At 37.5% G+C, this 18,286-nt stretch overlaps 1 protein-coding gene across 10 annotated transcripts in view; it reads left to right on the forward strand.

The window, feature by feature from the left end:
* The window catches only part of AOPEP (aminopeptidase O (putative)), a 230,758-nt gene that overhangs the window by 34,573 nt on the left and 177,899 nt on the right, over positions 1 to 18,286 (forward strand). For 9 of the 10 annotated variants that reach the window (XR_012997438.1, XR_012997439.1, XM_076362845.1 and 6 more), the window contains exons 4-5: positions 5,506 to 5,662; positions 10,020 to 10,268. Coding sequence is in view for 8 of the 10 variants with exons in the window: in XM_076362845.1 (XP_076218960.1) it covers positions 5,506 to 5,662; positions 10,020 to 10,268 (406 nt within the window). In the remaining 2 variants the exon portion in view is untranslated. The remainder of the gene's footprint in view (positions 1 to 5,505; positions 5,663 to 10,019; positions 10,269 to 18,286) is intronic. The other variant, XM_076362847.1, reaches the window with a different exon arrangement.

The raw sequence follows: 18,286 nt of genomic DNA on the forward strand, positions 1-18,286 counted from the left end.
CAGTGTTAGAGAGCTGTTTGGAATTGTAAAAATTTACTAAACAGATACAGAGGAAAGAAGGGAAAGGAGCAATATTGTGAGGAATGTTTTAAAAGACAAACCAACCCAAGGCTCAAGTGCTAACCTGAAGCTTTGAAAAAATTCTTAATGAATTTAGGAATACAAATTCATTAGTTTAATTAGTAGGACTTTTAAGAGTTAAAAAGTTCAAAATGGTCTGTAGTGTTAAATAACCTGTCCCACACAGATCTTGTTGTTAGGCAATTATGCAGGGCATATGAAATCTATCCAACTTAAAATTTTGTCTTTGCATTTATAAAATACACCTAAAAGCCTTTCAGGGTGGCTTCAATTAAAATAACTTTTCTTTGCCAAATTATTTACATACAGTATGCTATTGCTGTGCTGCATATTTATAAAATCATACATAACTAGCAGAACACAAAAATAATTTTTAAAAATGCAGTTTCTGGAAAGAATAAGCATTTTGGCAAGCAGTTATGAATGAATTTATTCTGAATAGAATTACAAGTTAGCTGAATATTTTTTCCTTTAAAAGTCATATTTATATCAAGTGTGCAGGCAGACAATAAGAGAACAAGAAGCAAGGATGATACCTTCATGCTTTTGAACAGAGATCTGCATTCTGCTTCACAGACCTACCTCTCTAGATGCACGGATGCTGTGATCCAGTGCATAGCTAGACTAGGTGTACTCACATGCACAGATTCCTCATTTGCCACTTGTATTTGCAGGTTTTGGTAACGGTGTACTTCCTCCCGTATGTGCCATTTTTGCATTCTGCCTCCTACAAAACTATGGCTCATCCTGTCATTTGAAATAAAATGAGGCCACATTTGTTTGAAAATACTGACATGTCAGTTACTCAAGTACAAATGGTAACTATTCAAGTATGACCTAAAAGTGCTTAAAAATACCGTACATTTTTTATGGAGTACCTAGAGAAGAAAAATTTATCAGAATAATGCAATTGTGTGTGTGTGTGTAATGTGAGCCATTTAACAGTTGGATTTCTTTTTCAACACTTGTCAGTTTTACTTTCCTTCAGCATATTACTGTAACACATAGAAGGTGCAAATATATTTAGTCACAAACACCTTTACATTTGTTTTGATTCATGTTCAAGAAGTAGATATTCAACCATTAAGTGTGAAATCGACTGGTTTGCTTTTTGTGCGGTTACTCTACCGTTACGTAGTTCTTGATCTGTCTTGCCATCTCTGATTCCAGCGAGAAGGTGTATTCTGTTATTGAGAGGAAATACGGTGCTAGAGAAGCCACTGCTACTGCTCTGTAGCTAGCAGCAGCAACAGTTGCTTTTGTTTGTGCTCCTCTCACTTTTCAGAAGGCAAAGCAAAAGAGTCCAGTACTTGTGTTGATTGATCTCCAACATATATCAGGAACTACAGCATGGGAGTTGACAGCTGATCATGTGCTACTCATCCCCCTGAGCCAGTGTTAAATTGATGCTCTGGCATGAACGTGAGGGTGCTCTGTGGGAAATTCTGGCTTTCAGATGAGATCAAAGATCTCTACAAGTTACAGAGAGTTTCAAAAAGCGGGAGGGTTATTAATCCTGGTGCTCCAGCCAAATAGTAGTTTTGGCATAACTACTTATTTAGCTGTAGTTTTATGTATTAGTGCTAGCTCTTACTTTGTATGTCAAATGTGGTGTGGGGCTATCTCTCTTTTTCCCTAGAGGTAGCTGAGTTTTGTGGGTTTTAGTAAATCATAGACATCATCTGTATTTTGTGGTGTTTGTATTTGTGTTAGTGCAAACTATTTGAGGGAAAATATACTAATAAGTAAAAATACTCTTAATGTTCTTGCATCTGGCATTAACAGATACTGACTCTCAGGTGTTTCTTCAGTTATAATGGGCTCCACAGGACTCAAACAATTTTAATGGTTTCAAAGATAGCTAAATGCATTAAAAATTCTAGGAAGTAATTACATCATTCATCATTATTAGTTCAAATAGAAGAAATAAACGGCCTTTAAATTGTTCTTGTGCACAATTATAAATAGATTGTAATTTCCTACCCATGTTAAATGTAGCCCTTAGTTTTGCATAGGATGTTTTCCAGTTATACCTCATAGAACAGGTGATTGTTGTTGCATGGTTTGTGCAGTTATGACACAATAGATTTTCTTTGCAGAACTGAAAAAAAAATACATTTTAAAAAAAATTATTTTCAAAATACCTGTAGAGAAAATATTTTGAAAGTATTATAATTGCCTAAAATAATTATGTGTGGGAATCAAGTTGCTTCTAAATTAAGTCTGGTTATAAGGAGAGGGTATAAGCATTACAGATAAAAGGACTGGGGTGTTCTTCCTCTGTTATTCCCATGGGGCAACCACAGCCTAACCTCTTGTTCTTCCCAAGGTGTTATTGCTTAATCTGAAAATGTTTTTGTGGTACAAAATGCTGTTTTTGGTAAAGCAAGCCATCTCCCTGTTTCAGCTGCACTGTTTTCTCTTACCCTAGAGGTGGTGCTGTCTCCAAGGTAGCCACTGGAAAGCAGAGGGCAGCTAGGGGAAGGGGAGAGAAGGGAAAAGGAGTAGAGTGGAGCTTGGGATCCCAGTCTATGCCCTGGGATAGGTCTGAGGTTACAGATGAAGGAAAGCAAACAAAGCCCACTGACCTGAAGAAAGTTAAAGAAAGGAAGTGACGTTATGGGAGAAAAGGGCAGGCTGGGAGAAAGTCTTACCAGTAGTGAGAGGAGATGACAGAAGATAAGTGAGGGTTAGACTGTTTGAAACATGGTGCTTGCTGTAGAGAAGTGTTGCCAACATAAAGACCATTTCAGTCACCGATCAGTGAACGCACTATAGAGAGAACTCACTTGTCATGCCAGTGTGTGTGATTTCAGTTGTTCAAGGCAAAACAACTGTAGGATAAATATATAGTTATCCTATGCAGTTCTAGAGTATGAATGCAGAAGGCATCTAAAAGCCCTGCAGGAAATGGATTGAGCCCCACTTAGGTGTGTAAAGACAGTATAAATCTTGGATCTTGTTCTGGGAGTATCCAGTTTGCATGGTCTCTATAATGCCTGCAAAATATAAGGGGCTTGGAAAAAAGACAAGTATTTGTATGTTAGTTGCTTTTCTTTTCTTCGGGAAATCCTAATTTAGATAAATCTGAAAACACATACCAAGAAAAACTACCTTTCTTTGTCTTTGGTACCTTCACCCTTTTGCAAGGTTTGCTCTAGCTCTGAATAGCATATGTTCATTGCTAATTCATGTAAATTTCTGAATGCAGTACATGCTGTTCTTCTCTCTGGATTGCTAAACTGATTCCCCATTCATTTTGACATTCTGTTCAAATTACTCTTGTTTTTTAAAAACAACTCTATGGTCTTGCTTGCTCTAGCCTGTCTTGCTAAACTTGTTTCTCACTGTAATTCTCTCTGCTCCCTCTATTTGCATAGCACAGGCTTTCCCTTTAGACAATCTCCTCACTGTTGTGAGGCCCTTCTCCTTTACACCTCCTGCCACCGCCACCTGGAACAGGTTTCTGTGACTGCCTTTTGACTTTCATGCTTGTTTCAGAACTCAGTTGAAAACACATTACTGTTTTTCCATTATGATTCCTCAAATTTTCACTCTTCCTCTGCTGTTATTTAACTCTCAAGGTTTTACAATTAACATAACTGCATGGAGCATTTTGTAATGCTTTGTATGTAACAGATGCTACACAAAGTGAAGTATTGTAGACTACCTCTGGGCCTTCTCTTGTACACATTTCAGTCAATGGTAAAGCTGCTGTTAACTTCAGTGTGCGTAGGCTTGGGCCTCTAGTTTATATCAATGAAACTCTACATCAGGAGTTTGGTTTTTTGAAATAATAAATTGTTGCTGTCCTGGGTGAGCTCTTTCTCTCAAGGTGGCATTTGCTTGCCTTGGTTCATTTGTAGCTTTGGCAAGTTAATAAAAAAAAAGGGGAGAGGGAATTTGGCAAAACAGTTATCCTCTTTGTTCCTAATGTGTTTGGAGCTAATGAGTTCCTTCTGCTCACATACTGACAGAAGGTTAGGAAAATTACGGGAGTAATATATGTTCACCTGACAATACAGACAAAAGGTTTTTGATGGTAGTGGTGAATGTTGCCAAAAGTGGAATGGAGTGAGGCAGTGTAAGTGGCTGCTAGTGCATATAAGAGGCAGAGGCTTTATCTGCCTCTTACAAGACTTCACAAACAGTATTGTTTTTTCATACTAAATAGTAGGTGGAAAATTTGTTGAGGCTAAGCAGAAAGATTTTTTTGCTTGTCCTGGCTTTGGACAGCTTGACCTTCTGTGGTCATTAAGGTAGGAAACCCAGAGATGCTTTGCTGCAGTTGTTTATTTCTTTTCTTCTATGCCTTGTGGCCTCCACTGGATTGGTTTTTTTCTTCTTTTTCCATTTGATAGTGTTCCATAGCCCTGGTCAGAATACTATTGCAAAAGAACAAGTATTAATGTTCTCTTAAAATAACCAAAGTTTGTATGTTTCCACAGTTGCCACAGCTACAGTTATTTGCACATGATTCAGCAGGTTGTAACTCATGCTAGGCTCTTTCCAAGAGTAATTAACCTATTAGTATGGTGTAGTAACTGTATTTGTGACCATAAATGAGCACTTGAATGTGACTCTTAAGCTATACCCTTTTTAAAGGGACAAACGGAAAACCTAAGCAACATTTAGATTAATGAAAAGTATGCTGTCCTAAAACATCCTCCAGTTTATCCAAAGGTGTTCATAGATACAGTCATCCTATACCGTACTCCTTGTCTTCCAGCACTGTGTTCCCATAATGATAAGACTTGTCATCTTTTTACCTTCTAATAGACTCTCTAATCTTGTTTTAGCAGCTCCTGGATTATCATGACCAAATAATTCATTAACTTAGGCAATATCCCATCTGATTCTAAGCTTTGATTTCTCACTGCCTGGTTGGCACATCATGTATCTCAGATTGCCAGGTCCAATTCAGAAGTGCTAGTGTTGTTTGTTAAAACTTACCAATCAGTTTGGTACTGTCCAGAACACGAAGAAAAGATTTTGTTCTCTGTAAGATAATACAGTGAAGATAAAACCATAAGGTGGTTGATCCAGGGTTGAAAGAATTAAACTTTAATCTTTTTGTGTATGTGGATCTAAAGGTGCTGTTAGATTTCATGTCTGATGCAATTCTTGGGCAGTAACAGTACAATCATGTTAAGTTACATTAATAACATCCCACTTACGGATGATTTATTTGTAGATAAAGACATCAGCAGATAGAGGAAAGTTGCAGGTGTAACAGTACTGAATCCATGGTGGTTACATATGACTGCTCTTACGTGTCTCAGTGAAATTATTTTTCTTTCCTCAACAAAAATACCGGGATGTAAGGTGGGAGGTTTGGCCCAAAATCTCAAGTGCATAAAAATGTCGAGTACTGAGTGTGTGCTGTGACTGATGAGTGTGTACAAATGTTCTGTTTATTTACAGGTATCTTGAGCTGGTACTACTATGTGACTATGCCAATGCCAGCATCCACCTTCACTATTGCTGTGGGGTGCTGGCAGGAAGTTAAACAGCAGTCCTTCACAGCTGCTATTCAGACAAACATTGAGTTTTCCTTGCCATCTTCACAAGCTGATTTCAGGTTGGTTTTTAGAATATTGTTGAAAAATGAGATGTATGGGTAGCATTTTCATTTCCTCTGTAGAATGTGAAAATGAGTCATGTTAGTACAGGAATCAAAATAAAAAATCTTGACAGGAAAATAATTCCGAAGGCGTTATCTATAGGTAAGTGTATGGTTCTTTTTATGTGAAAACAAGCTGCTTAGTGAGCAATAGGGTTAATAAACGCCAGTGCTGGATTTGCATCCTACCTCCTGTGTCTCTTAACGACCTGCAGCAGCAATACCAGGTCGTCCCTTGTTTCTTACAATGCCTCGCTGTAAGATCTTTTGTGTTACTAGACTTGGTCCATTCTGGATACCTAATGCCCTCTACTACAATATTGCCTACTCACTCACTTTTTTCTTCCTGTCCAGTCCCATTCCAGAGTTAGAGCTGGCCTGTGCAATGGTTTGCCTGGGGTGATGCGTACTGACTGGGTACATGAAAGACCTGTTGCAGTGGTCCCATAAAATAAAGTTGGACCGATGATTCTTTTCCATAAAAAGTACCCTGTTGTCTAGTACTTGCAGTGGCTACTTAGCTGTCTTTCACCAAACCCATAGAAATGTAATTATATTGGATACATCTATTCCTCCTTCCAATCTAGTCAGAACTGCTCATTAAGTTTAAATTATTACAGAGTGATGGATGAACAGAACAATACTATATAGGCCTACAAATGAGATTTGAAGCTAAAAATTAAGTCTCTGGAGAAATATCACTTGTTTCCATGTGTATTCACCATAGTTAGCAGAAGTCTCAGACATGGCATTTGATTTCCTCACATATTACTCTCAGCTTTTCAAATTCATAGTCATAGAATCATAGAACAGCCCAGTTTGGAAGGGACCTTGAAAGGTCATCTGGTCCAGTCTTTTGTGGGAAGGGGAGCTTAGATGAGGTTATCTAGCACCCATTGCCCCTTGTCTTCTCCATGTGGCTCCTTGTGAAGAGAGGGCCTCTATGCCCTTTGTAGATGCCCTTTAAGTACTGGAATACTGCAGTGAGGTCCCCCTGAGCCTTGCCTTCTCTTCTTTCTCCTCTTGCCTCCTCCTCTCGCCTCCTCCTCCCGTCTCAGAAAAGGCTTAGCTCCTTCAGTCTTTCCTCACAGGGCAGGTTCTCCAGCCCTTTGTTTGTTTTCGTGGCCCTCCTTTGGACCCTCTCCAGTCTGTCTGTGTCTTTCTTGAATTGTGGGGACCAGAATTGGACACAATACTCCAGGTGCAGCCTGACAAGCACTGAATAGAGTGGGGTGATCATGTCTCTCTCTCTGCTAGTAATGCCTCTGTGGATGCAGCCCAGGATCTGATTTGTCTTCGTTGCTGCAGTGGTGCACTGATGACTCATGTTCAACTGGTTGTCCACCAGGAACCCCAGGGTCCCCTTCAGCAAGGCTGTTCCCAGACATACAGATCCTAGCCTGTGCTGGGCTCTTTGGTTATGTCAGCCCAGGTGCAGGACTTTGCACTTGTCTTTGTTGAACTTCACACTGTTCTTGCTATCCCACACTTCCAGCCTGTCCAGGTATCTCTCTGTAAGATGGCTCTCCCTTCTGACGTGTTCATCTCACCACCCAGTTTGGTGTCGTCAGCAAACCTGGTGAGGGTGCTTTCAATCCCATCATGAAGGACATTTGTGAAGATGTTGAACAGTGTGGGGCCCAGTATTCATCCCCGGGGGACTTGTGGCAGGCTGCCAGCCTGAGCAGAAACCATTGATCACCACTCTTGAGTGCGGCCTGTGAGTCAATTTCCTACCTATCTCGCAGACCATCCATCCAGTCTGCATCTTGCCAGTTTGTCCGGGAGAAGGCTGTGGGAAACTGTGATGAATGTTTTGCTGAAGTCCAGGCAAACAATATCCACTACTCTCCCCACGTCAACAGAAAATGTTATTTTGTTGTAGAAGGTGATCGGGTTAGTCAGGCCATAAGTATTTTTTCTGTTATGCAATTAGAAACTTAGCTGAAACAATACTCGCCTTTTAGATAGCTGTGTTTTGCACTAATACTGTGTTAACATTAAGACAGTGGAAATCCTTACCATTTTGGTAAAGCTAGTGAGACTTTGGAACTTGAGGACCTAATAGAGATTTCTTACTGGAATTTAAAATGAAAGGATTCTGATGGCTTGCAGCTTGGCTAATTTTGGTTTAAAAGAATTTAATAAATCTTGAGAATAGGAATTTTTATATTTTACCTAAGATCAGTAAGACATGCCTATTCAAGCTTTAAAATAGTTCATAGGTTTGATAAGCTTCTAGAAATTGTTTTGTGTTTATTCCTCTACTATTTATATGTTTATAATATGACTCCCTCTACAGAAATGCACTGTAGATGTTCACTATATATTCCTCTCTAATGTACAGCACATTCAGTAATAAGAATTTTTATTGATTTGGTGCAAAAGATTATTCTGACAGTGTTGATAGAATAAGTGAAAGTTGCCATTTTTTAAAAACATCTGAAAAAAGGGAAATATTTTTGTGGCAAAAATTAGTGCAAGTTTTAATCAGTGTGATGGTTATTGTTATGAGTCAATCTGTGTGATGGTCATTGGATGAGTTAATTGGCGCAGGTAGTGTGATGTATCTGCAGCAGTTGAGTTAGTAGCAGTGGAAGAAACAGAACTAATGTGTTTTGGTGAAAAAAACCTGACCAAAAAAAATTAAAAAATCCTCTGCAAGTGTGGTGTCTATTATGCATAGACAAAAAAGGAGAGCCTAAGTGTACAAGGTTGTTTTGCAGTTAATTAGGACATAAAAATCTATGTCCTTAAAAATCTGCTCTTACAGCTATAACCAGTTAATCTTTATTTGGGAGTTAGCATAACAGACACTTGTTACTTATTTTAGTCATTAAGACTAGGTAACTAAACCAACATTATGCACAGTAGCAGGCGTTTCTAGAAAGCGTGTGAAATGGATAGACAAGCAAATGTTAAGGTAGTGTCTCAGGTAAGATAATGGAGATAAACTCTCGGGCAGCTGGAAAAGGAAGGATTTCTGAAAGTTGTTGTTGAAATGTGTGATGTAATTTATGTCCAGGTGCCAGTGAGTTTGACATAAGGAGACTGTATCAAAGAAAATGTTAAATGGAGCTAGGGTGTTAAATAAGTTTCCTATCTCCTTGTGGTCATTAAGGACTTGGCAACTTTTACAAGAGATAGGATGCTATCTTTCATGTTCTTGCCTAATCTCAATTCTGATAATTAAATACAAAGTGACATTATTTTAGAGCAGAAATATACTGGGTTAGACCACCCTTGGAAAAAAATTGTGTGATGAGGGATGTAGGTTTTTTGCATATGTAATCAATGAAATAGCTTAGAGGCCACTTCTTGCACAGAAAGAGTTATGTAAGGTGTTAAAGTGTTGGCACTTCAGCAAAATGTAGTCCTTTTCTACGTGTTACCATTTTGTTTTGTGTGTCAGCCCTCACCTGGAGCATGATCTTCCAAATATAAATGCTTTGGGCAATGCCAGGTGCAGTAACAATAAGTACTGTGCCTGTCCAGGCATAGTAGAACCAGCTTCCTTAAGTTGAAATCTCAAACCAAGGAGAGGCTCTGCGCTGTACAGAAGACAGGCTAGCAGGTGAAAACATGAAGCTGATTTCTGCTTAGATATGAGTCTATTTGGGCAGATAAATTATTGTGAAAGTATATGACTCATTGTTTAGGAAGGATTTGATCTACCCCTCCTTCCTTCCAGCTGCAGCTTTGAATATCCTGTAGAAATAATGTAAAGTAAGCTTGATCCTAATGTGATATTTTCAAATGTCTACAGTGATAAGCCTGAATTGATAGCTACTGTTGTTTCTTACTTAAGAAAAGAAAAATCAGTAAAAGTTCCTGGAGAACTTTAGTCATAACAACAGAAAAAAAAGCCCCCTTGGAATTTCATTCTAATTGCATTTAATATGTTTGTGTTAGTACGTACAAAATTTTATTTTCGTAGTCAAGTTTGAATAGGAATTCTCTGAATAAATACATATTTTTGTATTGTTACTTAGTTTTCTTTATGTACATTTTGACCACTTGTTCTTTTGATGCATACCTATTATAAATACAGGGTTTGACTAGTCTTTTTTTTTCTTTTAGTTATGAGTAACTATATCAGTTCTACTCAGACATGCAGTAATGAGTGTTTTCACAGTGCTGCACATGTGTGAACAGTGTGAGAATACAAATGAGTTGGTTTTATGCAAACTAACTCTGTCATTCTGATGTCTAGAGAATATCCTTCTCTTAGCATACTCAAGTTGTGCACATTTCTGGTATCACATTAAACTATTTTTTCTTTTTTTCCTTCTTTTTTTTTTTTTGTTATTGTCAGATGGCATGAAGAAATCTGTGGTCATGTGGAATATCCGTGCCGTTTCCAAAATCCTGCTGCCAGGTCGCAGGCAGTCATTCCTTATAGAGTCTTTGCTCCCTGGTGCCTTATGGAACACTGCGAAGAATGTTTGCTTCAGCTAATTCCTCAGTGCCTCTCAGCTGCTTACACCACACTGGGTACCCACCCCTTTTCTAGGCTTGATGTTTTGATAGTTCCTTCCAACTTTTCCAGCCTGGGAATGGCTAGGTAAAGAAACTCATCTCCTGTGTTTTGTTAGACTCCTTTTTATCAGCTAGTTAACAGTGTCAAATTGCTATCAATATAAAGTTGCTGTGCTATTTTTCTTAAACCAAACTTAAAACTCTAGTTCTGGCTTCATGTGTGTAGGTTTGTTTGCATCCTTTGTCCTGTGATCTTTAATTTTAGTTTTAACAGGGCTCAGGGAAGGAAAATATAAGCTCATTAGACATGTGGGTCTGAATTTCCTCATTTGCCAAACTGACGTTCTTTTATTGGTTCTATTGATTTAAATACTTGATGCTGCTATCATTTTGTTGTGTTTTGTTTTGGCGTTGATTTTACCATTATGTCTTGACAGACCAAGAGCATGTTAAAATCCAGACCTGGAGTTTATTTATAAGCCTTTTGTGATTTATGAGTTTCTAATCAAACACTGGTCTTTGGAAGCTGAGTAAGGCAAACTGTAAGGATTATATTATCAAGTTTTCACAGAACTGTGGAGAATAAAAAGCTTAATTAAATATTTTTTGTTTTATACTATAATTTCCAGTCATGCAATGACAATAGAATTTTAGCTCAATTAGTTCTAAGGCAATGCCTAGCAATTGAAATTCCCCATTTGCTTTTTATTTTTCTTAAAAATACAAAGTATTGGTAGTGAGATAGTGTTTGTTAATAGCAGAGAATGAAACACTATTTTTGCCTAGTGCCAGCATTAGAGTGGATTCATTTGGGCAGATGGACAAAACGTCCAAGGGAAGAATTAAAGGCAAAGGTCTGTTAGAAAGATGAGGACTGAAAGGAAAGGTGTATTCCCCGACTGTTGGTTTTGTCTTTTGGAGCTCTTGGGGCAATTGTCAGGTAGGTTTGTGTTGTGGTTTAACCTCAGCTGGCAACCGAGTACCACATAGCCACTCGCTGTGTAGATTTTTTTCTACAGCTTTCCTCTTGAAATCCTCCTTAAGGATAAAAGTAGAAAATTATGCTGGCACATAATAATATTGTGTAGTTTTTAGCACAAGTTTACTTTCTTTTTTTTTTTTAAATGAAGATACATAAAATTGAAAACTTAAGCATTCAGTGACCTTCCTGTCATATAAGCCTCACTGCTTTGTAGATACCTTGTACTGGTTACTGAGTTTCCAATGATAGCTCTTCACTCAGTGAACTCCTAAATGAAAGCATCAAGAAACTTACATGAGTCCTGGTTGCTTTGGGCACCTACCACAGACTATATTCTCTGATGCTTTGCAGAGTGGTTTGATTTGGAGGTAAGCGTGATGTTCTGTACCATGTTCTTGAAGCTATATGAAATTAGCAGAGCTGCTTAGCAATTTCCTCTGACTTCAAGGGTATGGTACTTAAAAGTTGACACAGGTCCTTACGGATCATCACTGTAATTGAGGAAGAAACTAGCTGTTTTACTTAGCTGTGTGATAAGAGCAGTGATCAGTGGAACCATGAAGGGCAAGATGAACAAATAATACAAAATGAAAGAGAAAGGGGAGAGAGATGTGTAGGCCAAAATGACAGCACGCAGTAGGAGAAGTCTTCAAGATTCAGTTGTTGATATGCTACTGCTCTTTGGGAAGCTGTCAGAGCTTCCCCTGCATGTACCTTTCCCAGAATATATAGGGAAAAGATGCCTGCAGGGTATTCTGTTGCAAAACCATCTGTGGTTATCTGAGTCCAGATTGCGTGTTCAGAATATTGTAATCGTGCTTTCTTTGTGAAGGAGATGAGAAAAACCTGTGCTTTTATTTCCCTATGCTTCTAACCACTGTCAGTTCCAAGTGATCCGTATCATCGAATATAAGTAAAGGATGAAGGAAAGGGCATGCATACTTCCTGATGCTTTTCATTCAGCAGTTCATCAAGCCAAGCACATTCAAATTTTTGAAAATTGAAATAAAGGAATAATTTAAGCTGTTTAAATGTCAAGCTGTATTTGGACAGCAAAGGAAATTAAGTGACTCATAATAGCTCGTTTGTTCTTGTTTCGTGTGATTTTTCAAATAGAGGCTTCAATGTATATAGCAAGCTACTTAAATGGTTAATTCCTGTGCATGCAATGATAATTACCTAAATGACTTCAGTTAAGAATAAGCTATGTGCAAAACCATGTCCAAACCCACATTAAAAAAAAAGTTAGCTATTATCTTGGGTTAAAAAAGGTGCTGTAGTATTTATTTTTTTTATCTTGTAGTCTATCTGTAGCGGTATAAGCATAACATAGCATGCCAGCACAAAGGGGCTTTTGTTTTGAGAATTATAATTGTACTCCTGTCTGCCAGGGAAGGAAGCAGTCATAAATTTTAGTCATTATCTGAAGTATCAGGGCTTTACAGTGTTTGGCACTTTTCTTTGTCTGTTCCTCATTAGCCGATACTTACTGTGTTTTTTATATCCCAAAATACTTCCCTTTACTTAAGGGGGATGTTTCCCCAACATTTTAGACTGGTATGAAGTGATGATACTTCTTGCATAGAGTGACCTAATTAGGCGTTTTAAGCTGTCTATTCCAGTAGCCGCTAGTGTGGGTCAGCTGCATTTCTCTTGAAGTCTGACATGCTTTATGAGAAAAACTCTAGTTGAAAGCATATTCATTTTACTTGTGTTTTCTGTACATCTCTCCCTGTGTTTTTTAATTTGCTATGGACTTCTGTATGGAAACAGAATCTTGACTGTATATAATAATTGCAATCATCCCCTCTTGCTTCCTGCAGATCTTTGAAGCTGGAGGATTTGCTTTTGCACTCTCTCTTGATTTTACACTATTTTAGTTCAAGTGATTCAGTATAGCTTCTCCCAAATTTATTCTAGTAAAAGAAGAATGTGGCCTGCATGTCTTTGTTGGTGCTATTATGTTAAACTGTACATAAATTAAATTAATAAAGCATTGTGGACCAAATTTGACTAGCTTAAAAGCCAGAGATTCAGTGCTTTCTGTAGAATTTTGAGAGTTTCATTAACACCTAACAGCACTTAATTATCTGATTTTTAAGTTCTTTCACTAGCAGATGGGAGCAAATTGGAGGAAAAGGAGTAGGGAATGGTGTCAGACTGCAAAGACTCTGGAGCTCCTAATTAGATTGTTCGGGGAAGAATCCCTGACCTCACACTACACTGAAAGGTGCTCATCGTTCATGTACTCGGAGAGCTAGGAGGTTAAAAGCAGGAGATTAAAAGTAGCACCGTGTTTTGGTGCTGTTGATGATGACATGCTACTCTCTGAGGAATTGTCAACCCCACTGGCATTTAAATAGCAGTGTTATTCATGGTTGCAAATGCTCTCACGTGAGTCAGTAGTTACTCTCATGAACAAAGCTGGCTAAAAGACTTCAAATGAAAAATAGGGTCTGTGTGTTCCCTAGTTGTTCGGGCTCTTCAGATCAGTTCATTCCCAGTCCAGTTTTGTTGATCACATTTGGAAACCTAGTGTTTCAAAATCTCTTCCCGCTGACCTACAACTCAATTTCCTTTCCTTTTGGCAAAACCTGAAGAGACTCTGAATTCCTTGTTCTTTTTCATTCCCTGAGGAAAAACATTCTTTGAATACAGAGAATCTGACTTTTTGTGCCACCTGAGCCTGTGCTTGAGACCTTGACTTCTCTTGCAGTGTTTAATTGCACAAGTCCTCTTTTTCTTTTTATTTTCCCTGTGGAAGTAATTTTTTCCTTGATAACCATCAAGGGCCTTTCACAGTCACACCAATCTCTTTTGTTTCTATGGCTTTAGAAACTGCTTACCGTCTTTCTACTTCTTCACAGCAAATGTGCTGATATTTATTTTACTCCCCTGGGGGTTGTAAGCCTTTGTTTGCATTGAGTTGAAGTACTTGTTTTGAAACAATGGTCTTCGAAGTTTTTTCTTTCCAGCACGCATAGTTTAAATAACATAAGATTACTGCTTTTTCTATTTGAATTAATGTATTTTAGATGTACTAGTTTTGTAGTAAGTGATAGCACACGGAAAAATTCTTAGCCAAGCACTATGTGTCAATAACTTGACTAGTCATATCACATGTTGCTGGGAGCTAGAAGAGTATGATGAGAAAAATGTCCCTTGGTATGTACCATACTCTTAGTTTTTCCTTAAACACTTTGTACTAGTAACTGCTGAAAACAGAATAATGGGGTAGATGGACTTCTGGTCTTACCTAGTTTGGCTGTTCTTACAGGAATTTTGCTGAGCGGAGCTAACAAGTAAGTAGAACCACAGAACTTCTGAGCAAGATACTGACGTTTTCAAAACAGGATCCCAATGTTAGGTTATTTGAATCCTATTTAGGCTCTAAAATTAGTGGCCTCATTTTCAAGTATGCTGGACAACCTTGAAACCCAAATGGTGTTTGATGACAGAAACATAGAGAATGCTTGGCATATTTGTAAATCAGGTCAACTTATATAGCTGGCTAAATATGGATTTAGCAACCAAGCTTTCAATTCCTATTTATAAAGATCTTAGTCACTCTTCTCCTCTCATGTAAATGGTCTTCGGTATTTTAAGAGGAAAGAATATCCCTTTCTTCAAAACATGGTATATCAGCAGAACTCTTGAGTCTTTCCAGGCCATGTCACTAAGGTTGTTAACTTTTTAAATTGAAAAGGGAGAAGAAAAAAAAAAGGGGGGGGGAGGGGGGGGGGGAAGCCCAAGCAGCCTCTTTCATCTGTGGGTCTGTAGCCACCATTTATCCAATCTGTGTGTCTGCAGTGTTCCAACGACAACTGATAAGTCTATAGTAAAATCAGCCAGGACTATTGGAAAACATCCAAGTGTCAAACCTTAATGTGAGTCTTTAGTATTGTTCAGCCTTGCAGAACTGTGATTGACTATTTGCCTTGGCTGTAGAAGCCTTTTGTGAGTGTATACATTTGTGTAAACTTTTTTGCACAACATTTTCAGTTGTGTTGATTTGACAAAATACTTGCAAGAGTAATCCTTAACATGAATTCTCCTTAGTCTGTTTTTTACATATCACTAGTTGGTTATCCGGACAGAAATAACCATGTACAAAAATTAAAGTGAAAAGTAAAAGTGTGATGTCTGGAGAAAGAAAAAATTATTTTTTTAACTTATTTTTGATTCATTATGTAGTGAAGAATCTTAACTTGAATCTTGCATACTTGTTTGCTTGTGTGTGTGGTCGTTTTTTCTTTTGATTTTTTTTTTTTTTTAAATATGAGAGACTGCAAATTGCCTGAGATTTTAATTCCTGATTGTGCAAATGGTTTTGCATGCCCTCAAGTTTACATACAAAAGTCCTTTTCTTTTCATTCAAAATCCATACTTGCATCTTCACTTAGTATATTTATTAGCACGATTATGTCTTGGTTAAACATAAGTGAAATTTGACATAATGATGCAAGTGACTTTAATGTGATTTGAATTTGAAGAAAAAGAAAAAGCTATTGAGCTTAGACTTCCTGGAAATATTTGCAAGTAGTGGTGGTTTGGTATACATCCAGTGTTTTTTTTAAATAGAATTTGGAGCTTGAAGTCCATAATGGAGTCCACCTAGGAGGAAATCTTATCTGTCCTTCTTGTGCTTCTAAGATGAAGAATCAAGCAGGATATTTGGCTGAAAATACTATTAAATCCATTCACCAATGCAAACAGAAGTGCTAAAACAGGATTGAGCATATACCATTTTTTTAACCCTAGATTATGTTTTTCTATCCTGTTTTAGATTACTACCTATGCTGAGTTCTTTAAGAAAGAATGCAAATTACCGATTTTTTTTTTTCCAGAGGCAGTTTTTCCAGTTGGCCTTTCTTCATTTGGAAAATTATGTATTTTGTAAATCACACACAAATAAGTAAACATTGTCTATTTTAGTATTGTGGAAATTACCTATTAAATCCGTGTTGTCTGTGGTACAAAGACTACCATAGAGAGTTACAAATACAGAAATTCACTTTGATTTCCATGGGATTCCTTTTGAATAGTAGCTGTTCTGGTAGATATTTGGTGTATTTGCTAGCCTCACACGCTGTGTTGCAATGCTGCTGTAAATAAAGATTCAGTATGCCTATGTTTAGCAAAGGGACTCCAGAGATTTGCCTTGAGGATTGGAGAGGGGAAAATGTGATACTAGTTGGGGAGATTTTTTGAAAGACAGAAAAAGTTGGGTATCTATTTAAAATGTTGTTTTTGTTTTTAATACCAGAATGGCGGTCACTCCTGGATGACATAACATTCAAAATTCAGTGTAGGCTATATGGGCTAGTCAGTTTTGAATTCAAAGAGATCTTGGATCTTCCAGCCAACTAAACATTTAGCTCATTGTATTTCGCTTTAGTCTTTCCTTCCTCAAATTTGTCACTGTCCTAGGAATTTGGATTCAGTTTTTAGTGCTATAGAATTTAATTAGAATTTTAATGAAACTAACATTAATCTACTGACGGGGTAGCAATTTAGTAATTTTTACTTTTGCTGAAGCACTGCTTTACTATTTCAAGAAAATAAAGCTATTCAAAACTCATCCCAGTTGGAGTCTTAGCTGTGATAGCAGTAATTCAGAGTATGTGGCTGTACAACACATGCATATGAACTTAGTGGTATTTAGATGCTGAGAACATTTTCTGACTCTTAGCTGGAGCCTGAAGTGTAATTTGCTACCACTGCAATCACAGTCCTTCATCCAGTTGTCATTATGGGATCAAAACAGGATTTGGAGTACTTCAGGCACAATATATTTCCTTACTAATGTGCTGAGCTGCCTTGTTGGTCTATTAACTCTTAACAGATGTTCTTTTGAATGTAAACCTGCAAAGGGAATAAACCAAGTTCATTTCTTGATGGAAAGCAAAATTTGTTTTTCATCATTTTGTAAAATTGCTACAGTCAGAGAAAATTATTACTTTAAATAAATATCAGAAATAAGATTGATTATTCCTAAGAGCATGTCCTTTCTCCCCTTCAGATTGATATTTAAAAGATTAATAAAACAAAGAGATTTCTTACCTTCAATACCTCTTTTTTTCTTTTTACTTTCTTGAAAATATATACTTACAAAATAAAAAGTTCTTTAATTTTAACTTGGCAAATAGGCTTTCATGTGGTTTGAATGGCACTGGAAAATAAAATGGCTCCTTCTTTTTAAGAAACATTTCAAGTTTTGTATAAGGTAGCTGCTTAAGCCAGATACTATCTGGTTTTATATCGGCATCTTCACTGATGTCAATTATGTTTGACTGCTGCAGCACACGGAGAAAAGAGAGAATAAAAGGTTAAGCACTTTGACTGTGATGAAGTGGGATGCAGAAGTTACCTGCTGCAAATATTTTTTTGTTATTATCGACTACCTCCTTCCACCACATAACAGCCATATTGTTTTGCACTATGTCTTATGACACCATAAAAATAAAAGGCAGTTGCTGTTCTGGCAACTACACATTTTAAATATAAGACATGAGACTATGATAGGGAAAGCCTTGTTTCTTTCATTTGTGGGATACTGACATATTTTAAATATGGTGGGGGTTTTTTTTTCCAGTGGCTGAGCACTCAGCCATCTGAAAACCATGCCCTTCTTTTTTTATGCTTGAATGTGCAAAAAATGGTATGCACTAATACACACTTAAACCCAACATACACAAGTTGCTTTTGAATTTTTTTCCCCTCTTGGGCCTGTGTTTCACAATCTGACAGGTTGATGAAATAGCATTTGAGGCTATGAAGAATAAAAATTGACTTTGGCTTTTTTCACCACTCTTCTTACAGTGCCACAGCAATAGCTGCTTTTATACTTAATCCCTAAAGGGAGATTATTCAAATGGCTTGTATAACCATCACAGTTCAGATGACAGGCCCTTTTGCTTTAGTGTGACATCTCAATGTAACATCTGTGCAAGAGTGTATATTGTTTTCCTTCCAGTAGCAATAGCATAAAGCAGAAAACAACTTAGTAGTCTACTAAAACTGTGGAAGCAACTATTGCACCTTAAGGTAGATTGAAAAGGCTCTACAGTAATGTAAATTCCATGCTCTGAAACTAAATTTTGAATTGAAACCAAATTTCA

This window comes from Aptenodytes patagonicus, chromosome Z (genome assembly GCF_965638725.1).
Source record: "Aptenodytes patagonicus chromosome Z, bAptPat1.pri.cur, whole genome shotgun sequence".
NCBI classification, from domain to species: Eukaryota; Metazoa; Chordata; class Aves; order Sphenisciformes; family Spheniscidae; genus Aptenodytes; species Aptenodytes patagonicus.